General features: G+C 60.1%; 2 protein-coding genes across 5 annotated transcripts; one reads left to right on the top strand and one right to left on the bottom strand.

Annotated features, from left to right (window-relative positions):
• ZNF319 (zinc finger protein 319) lies at positions 1,550–5,496 on the bottom strand. Of its 4 annotated transcripts, none has more exons than XM_021408048.1 (2): positions 5,479–5,496; positions 1,550–3,727 (listed from the first exon to the last, which is right to left on the bottom strand). In XM_021408048.1, the coding sequence occupies exon 2, from the start codon at positions 3,324–3,326 to the stop codon at positions 1,653–1,655; it is 1,674 nt and encodes a 557-aa protein (XP_021263723.1). In that variant the 5' UTR covers positions 3,327–3,727; positions 5,479–5,496; the 3' UTR covers positions 1,550–1,652. The 4 variants fall into 4 exon arrangements, with proteins under 4 accessions (XP_021263723.1, XP_021263722.1, XP_021263720.1 ...); XM_021408047.1 differs by lacking the exon at positions 5,479–5,496 and adding an exon at positions 5,229–5,400 and having other exon boundaries at positions 1,550–4,283; XM_021408045.1 differs by lacking the exon at positions 5,479–5,496 and adding an exon at positions 5,229–5,400.
• USB1 (U6 snRNA biogenesis phosphodiesterase 1) lies at positions 5,637–10,319 on the top strand. Its single transcript, XM_021407981.1, has 7 exons — positions 5,637–5,770; positions 5,845–5,993; positions 6,265–6,448; positions 6,870–6,923; positions 8,207–8,312; positions 8,806–8,889; positions 9,151–10,319. The coding sequence occupies exons 1-7, from the start codon at positions 5,688–5,690 to the stop codon at positions 9,253–9,255; spliced, it is 765 nt and encodes a 254-aa protein (XP_021263656.1). The 5' UTR covers positions 5,637–5,687; the 3' UTR covers positions 9,256–10,319.

The raw sequence follows: 10,937 nt of genomic DNA, 5'->3' as shown, positions 1-10,937 counted from the left end.
TTTCTCCACCTTTTAGTGTCCCCCCCATCAGCAAAGCAGGCACGGCCCAGCTCTGTGCAAGGTCCATCTGCCTAGACTTTAAACTTGGCCTAATCACCAGCACAGCACGCAGGCAATCTGCGGGCTGCTGTTCGCTCACAAAGAGCCGGTTGGAAGAGCCCTAGCTCGGCCAACAGCCAGCTCAGGGCACAGGAGGGATGAGACTGGACCTGCGCTCAGGCTGGCAGGTTGTCCAGGACCACATCCCGCTGGGTTAGAGCACACAGGGTTTCAACATTCTGATATCTCCAAATATGGAGAGGGGAAGGCTGGTAGCAACCCTGAGGGCATCCAGCTGGCGCCTCACGGGGCTCTCGGCCGTGGGAAGCCAGCAAAACCCTGCAGAGGAAAACACCTGAGGCTGCACCAACCTTGCTACGGGAGATTTATTTTTAAGTGATGTTTACAAGAACTGTGCAAAACCTGAAAAAACGGAAGAGGTAAAGAAAGAGTAAAGGGGTAAAACGGGACTCCCGCAAGAGGGGAAAAATAACCTCTCCTTTACCCACTGCTAACCTTCCCCTTTCCGTGGAGCCGACCCCACGGGGCAGGAAGGGTCCTCCCAACTTGTTCTGGACAGAACTGGTTCCCCCCAGCAAATCAGACACCCGGAGCACCACGTGGGTCACCACCGGAGATGGCCGAGACCACTCCTGAGGCTGCAGGCTCTTTGTAGTGTTCACCTCACCCCTTAGTGTTCAAGCTGCGGGGACGTCCCTGTGCCTGACCCCTGGAGGTATGCTCACAGCCCAAGCAGTGCAGGGAGAGAAGGAGCCTGGGCATGGACGTAAGCCTTCACGGGAGAGCGAGGTCCCTCTGGGGGCAGCTGGTCAATGCCATGCTCACAACCAGGAGTGGAGACTCTCCTTGCCACACTCTCTGCAGCGTGTAGTGCTCAGTACCCTTCCCCTCGCTGCTGGTAGGGATGGGCAGGCTCACTCTAAATTCTTCCCAAGCGTGACAGCCATCAACTGCAGGAGCAGCTATGCCAAAGTGCATTTTGGAGGTGTGCAGCCCCATGGCTTTTCCCTTTCTGCGCTCTAGAAAGAGGGAGAGCAGGGGAGGTCGGGGCAGTCGATAAACGCTAATGGTCTGAAACGGTCCCCTCGAGTCACTCATTTGAGTTTGGACTAACGACGCTGGGAGAGCCCAGCATGGAAACCTGCCACGTCCTCAGCGAGCAGCGCACCCAGAGGGAGGGCTCTGCGAGAGGAGTCACCGGGTGGGACAGGGAAAAGAGGCTGCACGCAGAGGGCAGCCAAGCAGAGACCTGCCAGCTCCCAGCACTGCAACGCGGGTACGGCGGGAAGCACAGTCCAGGGGACACCAGGCAGCTCCAGGCATCGCTTCCTCTCACTGCCTCCCTCCTCTCCTCTCCTCTCCTCTCCTCTCCTCCCCACTCTCTCTGAGCCTTTCACATCGTCCGTCAACCCCTGCGCTACAGGTGGGTACGGACCACGGAGGCCAGAGGAAAGCTTCCCCACCCGCCCGCCCGCCGGACCTCCCCTTTCCCCCAGCACTCCCTGGAGGCCGCCTCCAGCTGAGGAGAGGGAAGGGGAGGCCGAGGCTTGGGAGTGTCACATGCAAGCTGAAAGCCGCCGGGGGCAGGAGGCTCACGGCAAGCAGGCGGCCACCTGGTAGGCGCCCTCGGCCGTGTGCTGGACGCTGTGCTCCTGCAGCAGGCCCAAGTCCAGGAAGCGTTCCCCGCACCACATGCACTTGTACTGCTGCTCGCGGGCGTGCACGCTGTGGTGCTTGTTGAGGTGCTCGCGCTGCTTGAAGGCCTTCTCGCAGGAGGGGCACTTGTAGGGCTTCTCGCCCGTGTGCACGCGCCGGTGGCGCTGCAGGTCCGAGGCGTACTTGAAGCGCTTTTCACAGTCGGGGCACTTGAGGGGCTTCTCGCGGGCCGGGTCGCAGCGGTGCTGCACGAACTCGGAGGAGGAGAAGAAACGTCTCTCGCAGAGCGTGCACTTGAGCGGCTTCTCGGCGCAGTGGGCCAGCTGGTGCTTCTGCAGCGCCGAGGCCCGCTTGTAGGACTTGTTGCACACCGCGCACTTGAAGGGCCGCTCGGCGTTCTGCACGCACTTGTGCCGCAGCAGCTCCGAGGACTGGTTGAAGCCCTTCTGGCACACGTTGCACTTGAAGAGGTTCTCTATGCCGTGCACGTGCTGGTGGTACACCAGGTGCGAGGGCTGCACGAAGCCCTTCTCGCACAGGTTGCACTTGAAGGGCTCCTCGGCCTTGTGCGTGCGGCGGTGGCGCATGAGCGCGTACTGCTGCTTGAAGCTCATCTGGCACAGGTCGCACTTGAAGGGCCGCTCCTCGCTGTGCGTGCGCTCGTGCTGCCGCAGGTCCGAGGGCCGCTTGAAGGCCTTCTGGCACTCGCCGCAGCGGAAGGGCCGCTCGCCGCTGGGCGTGCAGGGGTGCTGCAGCAGCTCCGACGACTCCTTGAAGTGCAGCTCGCAGACGTTGCACTTGAAGAGGTGCTCCCCCGAGTGCGCGTACATGTGGCGCACCAGGTGCGAGCGGTGCTTGAAGGTCTTCTCGCACACCGTGCACTTGTAGGGCCGCTCCGAGCTGTGCGTCCGTTTGTGGTGCACCAGGTGAGACGACTGGCTGAAGCTCTTGTCGCACAGCGTGCACTTGTACGGCTTCTCGCCCGTGTGGATGCGCTCGTGCCGGGACAGCTCCGAGAGGTGCTTGAAGGTTTTCTGGCAGATGGAGCAGCTGTAGGGCTTCTCCGAGGGATCGAGAGGCTGCGGGTGCTCCGCCTCGGGCGGCTTGTAGGTCTTCTCGCAGATGGAGCACTTCATGGCGTTGCCGTTGTGGACGTTGTGGTGTTGCGCCAGCGAGGTCAGGAGGGAGAAGCCCATCTTGCACACACCGCACACGAAGGGCTTCTGCTCCACCTGGATGCACTGGTGCTCCAGCAGGTCGGTGGCCTGGTGGAAGATCTTCAGACACTGCGTACACTGGAAAGAGCGGTCATGGCCCGGCAAGCACTGGTGCTCATGGGGGTTGGAGAGGTGAGTGAGGTCGTGGCCGCACACCCCACATTTGTGGGAGGGCTCCCCAGCCTGGAGCGGGGCGTGCTGGTGGTGCTGCAGGCCCGGGTCCGGCTGCAGCAGGATGCCGTAGACGGCACAGCCCAGGGGGTTGTCGGCGGTGCTGGGCGGGATGGAGTGTTCCGGGAGGGCGGTGGTCCCAGCGTGGTGCTGCTGCTGCGGAGGCGGCGGCGGCGGTGGCTGCTGCGGTTGCTGCTGTTGCTGCTGCCAGCTTTCTGACATGCTTGGGAAAAAAAAACAGGGTTTTAGCAGTGACAGCTTCAGCTTCTCGGTCGGAAAGGTTCAAGTGAAAATAAAGATCAAAAACATCCAAGATTCTGATTCCCTGTACCGATCCTGAAATTGAGGACAGGAAACCCAGCCCACAGCCAGGATCCTGGGAAGCGAGGAGGCCAAGGTGCCCCAGGCTCCTCCTTGGATCTGCAGAAGTTCTTTGTGGACTGCGTGTTCCGGTTTTGCGTTCGTCTTTTTCTTTTTCTCTTTCCTTTTCTTGGACAAAAAAAAAAAAAGGAAGGCAGGTAGAAGCAAGTGCCTTGAAGACCAGAGGAGGCCCTTCTCTGTGCTGGCTGTGATGTGCTCACACGCAGGCAGGGCGAGCGATGCAGCGCAGGGAGCAGCTCTGCCTGCAAGAAGAATACAGTTCACGTCAGATCTCGGAGGACAGACAGGCAGCTCTCCAGTCAAGTGAGCTCATGGCTCGCTTTGCAAACTCTCCTGCACCCCTGCAAAGCACCTGGGAGAGGAGCTGACCAGAGCTGGAACCCTGCATGCTGCTGGCAGAGAAGCCTGGGACTCAGCATAGAAAGGGATGGACCCTGCCTGGCCAACGCAGCCATGGGTTTGCCCAGTGAGCTCTCACACAAAGCAGTAGAGGCTCCCCCGGTTCCCATCAGCCCCAGGATGCAATGTGGGGTCTGTGCAAAACGCTCCCCTGGAAGCTCACCCATTTCCACTGGAGCAGCTCTAACAGGGTGAACACATCCATCCGTTTCTCTGCGCGGGCTGAGGTGTGCTAAATGCTGTGCAAAAAAGCTACCGAGTGAAATGATACAAATCATACAAACTGCCCTAGCAAGGCAGTTCTGCCAGTCCCAACCTCCTCCTGAAGCTCCAGCATCGAGCACATCAACCTCTGACAGAGCCAGGGGAGGGAGGGTACTCACGAGGTTTCCCCTCTGCCTGTAGGAAGAGCCAGAGAAGACAGAGAAAGGTTTGCCCTCGGCGTTATCCCGTCTGCAGACGAAACAGAACCTGCAGGTATCATGCAAAGCACTCTTTGTGATGGTCAAGGAGGCGTTAGAGCAATTGCTTGGTTGAGCCTTCCTCCAAACTTTGGAATAACAGTGTGCTGGGGCCCAGCAGCTTGCCCCAGAGGTACTCTTTGGCCTTGCTGTAAGGTTCTTCTCACAGATGTCCAATAAAACCCAGTACTGATTGAGAGGAGTTAAATCCACTGGTGAGCAGTGGGTACGAATAAGTGCCGAGACGCTTCAAGAGCAGAGAAGCGTCCATGCTGCAGCAAGAGCACAACCCACATCCCCTCGGTGCCTCTGTGCTACAGGGACAGGGCATCGCTTCGTCCTCCAGCACAAATCCGAGCAGTACAGCACCCAGAGGCCCATGTACCAGCACCTCTGGCCTCAGTCCTTTTGCGCTGGCACCTGGAGCAGGGGCTGCGGGCAGGACACGGCCCCTGTCCCCTCAGCGCCCTGCAGGAACACCGCATTACTTTGTCCCCCAGCACCAATCTGGGCAGTACAACACCCAGAGGCCCACGGTGGGCCGGGCCAGGGTCCCGCCAGGATGTCGGCTCTCAGCTCTTTTGCTCTGACACACGGAGGAGAGGCTGAGGGCAGGATACGGCCCCAATGCCCCCTCAGCGGAGGCGGCATGGCTTTGCCCCGCAGGCCGGGCTGGCTCCCACCAGGACCTCCGGCCGCAGCCCGGGCTCACCCCGCACGCTGACCCTGAGGCACGGGCCGGGGAGCAGCCCCATTGCACGGCGCGCAGTGCCATCCCCGCGGGCTGCGGCAGCACCCCATCCCGACAGCAGCCCATCCCGACAGCAGCCCATCCCGACAGCAGCCCGTACCGCCCCGCCGGAGCGGAAGAAGCCGTACCGACCTGCTTCACCGGGACCGGCTCCGGGTCCCGCTCATCCCTCGGAAGGAGCGCCCAGGCGGAGCGGAGGCGCTTTTCCAGGCCGGGCTCAGCGGGCGGCGAAGGGCTCCGCGCCCGGGGCTCCCCGCGGCCCCAGCCCACCGCCGGGCCCGCCCCGCCCGCGGCCCGCCGCCAACCATGGGCCGCCCCGAGGCCCCGCGGACACACGGGGGCAACTTCCCGCCGGCCCGAGGCCCGCACAAAGGGCCCTCACCTGCGGCGGGAGGCCCCCGTCAGCCCGCTGGCTGCCTGCGGGCGGGGCCGCGGCCTGCTCGCTCCGCCCGATCCCCGCGCTCGCTTGGCGGCGGCGGCGGGCGGCGGGGCGGGGAGGGCCGGGCCGGGCGGCGGAGCGGAGCGCGGGAGGCGGAGCGCACGGGCCGCACACTGCCCCCTGCCGGACAGCGCCCGCAGCGCAGCGCCGCCATGAGCGCCCCGCTCGTGGGGTACAGCAGCTCCGAGGAGGAGGAGGAGGAGGAGGAGGAAGGAGGGGGGGGCACGCGGGGCAGGTGGGTGCCGCGGGGCCGCTGCTGGGTCGGGCCCGGCGCGGTGAGAAACCGACGCGCTTCTTTCTGTCTTGCAGCCGCCGCCTGCCCGTCCCCGAGTGCGTGCTGGCCATGTTCCGCGAGGAGGAGCAGGAGGAGAAGCGGGACGACAGCTCCCGGCACGGCGGCCGCGTGCGGTGCTTCCCCCACGAGCGGGGCAGCTGGGCCACGCACGTGTACCTGCCCTGTGCGTGAGCCGGGCTGCGCGGGGCTGGGCCGGGCCTGGGGCTGCGGGGCGGCGTGCGTGGCATCGCTGACACCTTGCCCTGCGAGGGCGGTGAGGCCCCGGCGCTGCTGCCCAGAGTGGGGGGTGCCCGGCCCTGGCGGTGCCCCAGGACGTGGATGGGCCCTGGGCGGCCTGAGCTGGGGGGCACCCAGCCCACGGCAGGGCTTGGAACTGGGTGGGCTGTAAGGTCCTTTCCAAGCTCAGCCGTTCTCTTATTCCGTGTGTCCCACAGACCAGGCCCAGGAGGAGTTCCTGGAGCTGCTGGAGCTTCTGGCGTCCCGCGCTCGCACCTACGTCCCATCGCTCACTGCCATGGAGGAGTTCCACGTCAGCCTGTCGCAGAGCGTGGTGCTGCGCTACCACTGGATCAACCCCTTCATGCAGGGCCTCAAGGAGCGCCTAGCCTCCTTCCACAGGTGGGGACAGCTCAGCCCCAGGGCAGCTCCTGTGTGCCTCTCCTCCCGCTCTTTAGCAGGGCCTGTTGTGATAGGACAAGAGGACATGGTTTCAAATGAAAACAAGGGAGATTTAGACTGGATATAATGTAGAAGTTCTTTACGCTAAGGGCGGTGAGGCGCTGGCACAGGCTGCTCAGAGAGGTGGTGGTGCCCCGTCCCTGCAGACAGCCAAGGTCAGGCTGCACAGGGCTCTGAGCACTGATGGAGCTGTGGGTGTCCTTGCTCAGTGCAGGGTGTGGGACCAGATGGCCTTTATGTGTCCCTTCAACTCAAACAATTCTATGACTCTCATATTCTGTCCCTTCTCCACCTTCTGCTTGTTTTGGCTTTTTTTTTGTATTTTTTTTCCCTAGCTGAAACAGTGTCTTTCTCACTCCAGGTTCTTCTGTGTGGCTGACCGAGTGAAGGTGTACACCAACCAGAACAAAACCAGGTGAGCGAGCAGAGGGGCACCTGCCAGGAGGGAGGCACAGCGCCAGGCAGGTGGGAGCGGAGCGCTGCCCGTGCCATCCCCCGGCACGGCAGGGAGCCCCGTGGAGGGGCAGAACGCAGTGCCCCATCTCAGTGCTCGAGGTTTCAGATCTTTGTCCAGCCCCTTCCAGCAGCGCTCCGGGGTGCGTACATCTTTAGCTTCTACATCAGTTCTCTGCAAGCTGTTATTGTCTGTGGGGACTGAACCTCAGGCTGCAGAATTTCAGCCTTCTGAAGGTAGGAGGAGGGATGTGTTCCCGACGTGGCCCGAGGCAGCCTTTCTGCTGGGGCTGGGTGATGCTGCAGCTTCACATCCGCGCTGCCAGAGAGACAGCCCAGCGCATTGCTGTGCTGATCTGGTTGGCTCTGTGGTTGCACAGATCCCCGTGCCAGCTGAGAGCGTGGGTGGGGGAATGAGCAGCCTGGGGCCAGCAGAGTGGGGGCCACCTCCTTTGGCAGCAGTGCCAGCTTGTGCTGATGGTGAAATTGCTCAAACAAACAGCTCTGACAGCGCTAATTTACCTGGGTGCCAGCTCAGAAGCCTGATGGCGCTGCTTCCAGTTTAATACAATTAAGCAATTTAAATGTCAAAGCACATTAAAAAGAAAGGTGATTAAAATTATGAAAAGCTGCTGAATCTAATGGGAATGGAAAACCACATCAGTCATGGGCAGGAGGAAGCAGCTCTTGGAGTGAGACTTGTCCTCCCTCCCGTCGTGCGGTCAGGCGCGGGCATATGAAAAGAGTCACCACGATGGTCCTCAGGAGGAACCTCTTTGTCACAGCACTTCCCCATCCGTGCTGTTCTCAACTGGTGCCTGGTAGCCGCTTCCTCTCCCTTCTACACCTCCTGTAGCAACCTACATCCTCTCAAAGTAATACTGCTCTTGCGCAGGGCACAGTGCTCTACTGAGATACTCACGTGTGCCCTTTGCCTGGAAAACCAGTTCGTGTCACAAAAGGTGCTGAGTTAATCTTGTAAATCTCCGTAGTGTATCACCCAGTCCTGCTTTTCCAGTCCTCCCCCTGCTGCCATGTCTTTATCTGTGCTTTTCTTCAGAATGCAGTCAGTATGTTTGAATGCTTGCACCTAGCGTTCCTCAGGTTCTCTTTTTCCCCTTGAAACAAGGGCTAGGAACTTTGCCTAGCAGGAGTCATAGGATCATAGGAACACGTGGCTGCTTTTGGCTGTGCTTTCTGCAGCATGACACAGTGTGTGCTCTCTCTCCCCTGGTCTTTGTTTAGGACCTTTGTAGGTTTGGAAGTCTCTGCTGGACATTTCCAGCTGCTGGAACTGGTCTCAGAGGTGGACAAGGTTATGGAGGAATTTGACCTCCCCGTATTCTACAAGGTGAGGCCTTTCCCTGCTGGTCTGGAGATGCTGTCTGGTTCCCTGTGAGGGGTTGGGACGTGGCTGGTCTGTCCAGCGTTCAACCCCAAATAAAAAGGAGTGGAGAAACTGGACTTTGAATTGGTTCCCGTGGGCCAGTCAGTGACATTCACAGCTAACACCCTGAACAGGTTCTTGCTGAGAATGGGACTTGCACAAGTCTATGACTTCTGTTCTGTATCCTGTACGGGAGAGTAAGGATGTTAGCTAACTGGTGGCCTCTGGGAGCGGGGTTCCTGGGGCTGAGTCAGGGAGGGCCCTCATTCCCAGCGCTGTCATGTTTCAGCTCTGCAACCACTGATCTGGCTTTGGGGGCTCCCTGCTTTGCCATCCTCCTGCCCATGAATGCAGAGCAGTCCAAGATTCCAGGCAGGGCAGCACTGCCCCGAATCTCCCCCGGCATTGAGCAAAGCCTCCTTTCATCCTTGTGATCTGATCCCTGCTTTATCTTCAGGACCCATCGTTCCATATCAGCTTGGCCTGGTGCGTCGGGGACCTGACGGGCAGCCTGGAGGGGCAGTGTCTGCAGGAGCTCCAGGTGTGTCCCCACATGGGCACGGGGGAGGGCCAGAGCAGAGGGAGTTTTCTTCTTTGAGGCAAACTCAGCTTGACTGAAAGAAGGGAGACTTTTTTGAGGGGGGGGACAGTGAGTTTGAGCCACCCTCCTGAAGGAAGTCAGAGGCATCCAGCCACAAACCTGTCTCTGACTAAGTTCAGAGGGAGCTGCCGACTTCCCCCTCCAGCAGCCAGCCCATCCACCCTCCTCGTACTGACTCCTGCCCCTGCTTGTGTTTCCCAGGACATTGTGGACAGGTTTGAGGACTCGGCGCGCCTTCTGCGTGTCCAATGGGAGCAAATCCGCTGCAAGTCAGGGAACAAGTTCTTCTCCTTCCCCTTGAGGTAGGACCTGGTGGGGCTGTGCGTCTCAGAGCCCGAAGACCTGCTGTTCAACAAAGAACCGTTCTCCAGCACGGCTCCAAACAGTGGGGGCTGTCACACGCCTCCCACGCTCTTCTTGTCTGCTCAGCAGCTCTGGGAAGTTTGCGGTCTCAAGCCACGCAACTTCCAAGTTTGTGTCGTTGGCTAAAGAAATGTGTGTTTGCAGCAGATTCCTTGCAGCAGCGTGCTGTCAGCAGCCAGGATGTGCTGCAGTCAGCACTGGTGGCTCCAGTCAGAGCTGCTAATTTTGCTGATTTTAAAAAAGAAAAAAAACCTCTCTATAAAAGCCATAGATGCCTTATGTTTAGGAGAAGGAAGATAGCGTGGGAAGCGCTTGCTGAAGGAAGCTTGTCTCACACAGTTGGAAGTGGCACTGTCATTGTCTGGGAGGCTCAGAGCTGAGTGCTGAGCTCAGTTGCTAGCTCTGAAAAACAAGAGGCTGGGATGCAGAGCTGTGCACCAGAGCATCTCCCTACCATAACCCAGCCGAGGAAGCTCCTGGGTCCAGCTCCTCGGACGCTGCTGCTGCCTCTGTAAATTTCAGTGTGAGATCCTGTCACCAAGCAGCAACAAGACTGAATCTTGACAGAGAGGCTGGAAACCCCTCACTTCAGCGCTACCCACCCTGGGTTTACAGTAACTTTGTTTTAACGTCATTTGTGTCAAAAGGACGTGTTTGGAGGACTGCTTCCTGCCAGGCGCTTGCTGCCGTGTTAGGGCGAGCCCAAGAGAGGGCACTGTCGGCTCTCGCACCGCGGCCCGGTGGGCGTTCTCGGTCGCTCAGGGGGTGGCACAGGCGCTTCTCCATGAAGGCAGCACCCACCGTGCGGGGCTGGCCCTGTGCTGCCCGTGGGCCGGACTTTGTCCTCGGGAGAAGGCCCCTTCTGTCCTTTGTTCCTGCGGGGAACGCGTGCTGCGGCTTCTTGGCGTTCAGAGCAGGGTGCTGGTGCGCTGCCCTCAATCTTTCATCCCACATTTGTTGATGAAAGATTGTGAGACTCCTTCCGAGCAGTAAAATCTGTCTCATAACCTTGTTTCCGTGGTATATCTGAGCCGCTCCATCTCTGATGCACCCATCAGCAGCTGCTGCAGACTCCGAATGAGGCGATGTCTGCGAGCACTTCTGGTTGCTGAGTGCACAAAGGAGAACACTGCAGTGTGGCACAGCCCGGGGCCCTCACAGCCACGGAGTGCATCTCATGCAGGCCCGTGCCTGCCAGCTTCCCTGCAAGAGCCCGTTTTACATTAACCAAGCTCCTGGGGGGAGTGAGAGGGAGAAGGAGCAAAAGCATTGGTTGGTTAAAATCAAACAACCCCCTTCTTCCTTCCCCCTCCGTTTGCTGGGGAGCACTGACCCTGATGGTGCCACTGTCCCCTCCCAGATACCGTGCTGGGTGCTGGGTACACGCAGCCTGGAGGGATGCAGCACTGCTGCTCACTGTGCTCCCAGCACGGCCCTTCTCCCCTTCTGCCCCCACCCTTCTTGCTCAGGGATGGGGCTGTGCCTTCATCGATGATGCCCTCCGTTGGTTTTTCTTTTCCCCCTGAAAGGAAAAACGCCATTACAAATCCTTTGCTCTCGCAGAGCACCAGTGACACACACAGGGCTGCAGCAGGACGGCTCCCAGCCGGCACCGCCCGCGCTTG

This window comes from Numida meleagris, chromosome 10, assembly GCF_002078875.1.
Source record: "Numida meleagris isolate 19003 breed g44 Domestic line chromosome 10, NumMel1.0, whole genome shotgun sequence".
Taxonomy (NCBI): Eukaryota; Metazoa; Chordata; class Aves; order Galliformes; family Numididae; genus Numida; species Numida meleagris.
Note: the sequence above shows the minus strand (reverse complement) of the source record. Positions and strands in the feature narration are given on the sequence as shown.

Bases quoted from the DNA above. Each gene is read 5' to 3' on its own strand.
- ZNF319 (XM_021408048.1), bottom strand. From the start codon at position 3,326: ATGTCAGAAAGCTGGCAGCAGCAACAGCAGCAACCGCAGCAGCCACCG.
- USB1 (XM_021407981.1), top strand. From the start codon at position 5,688: ATGAGCGCCCCGCTCGTGGGGTACAGCAGCTCCGAGGAGGAGGAGGAG. The intron at 6,449-6,869 runs GTGGGGACAGCT...TTCTCACTCCAG, and splicing joins CGCCTAGCCTCCTTCCACAG to GTTCTTCTGTGTGGCTGACC. The intron at 8,890-9,150 runs GTGTGTCCCCAC...TGTGTTTCCCAG, and splicing joins AGTGTCTGCAGGAGCTCCAG to GACATTGTGGACAGGTTTGA.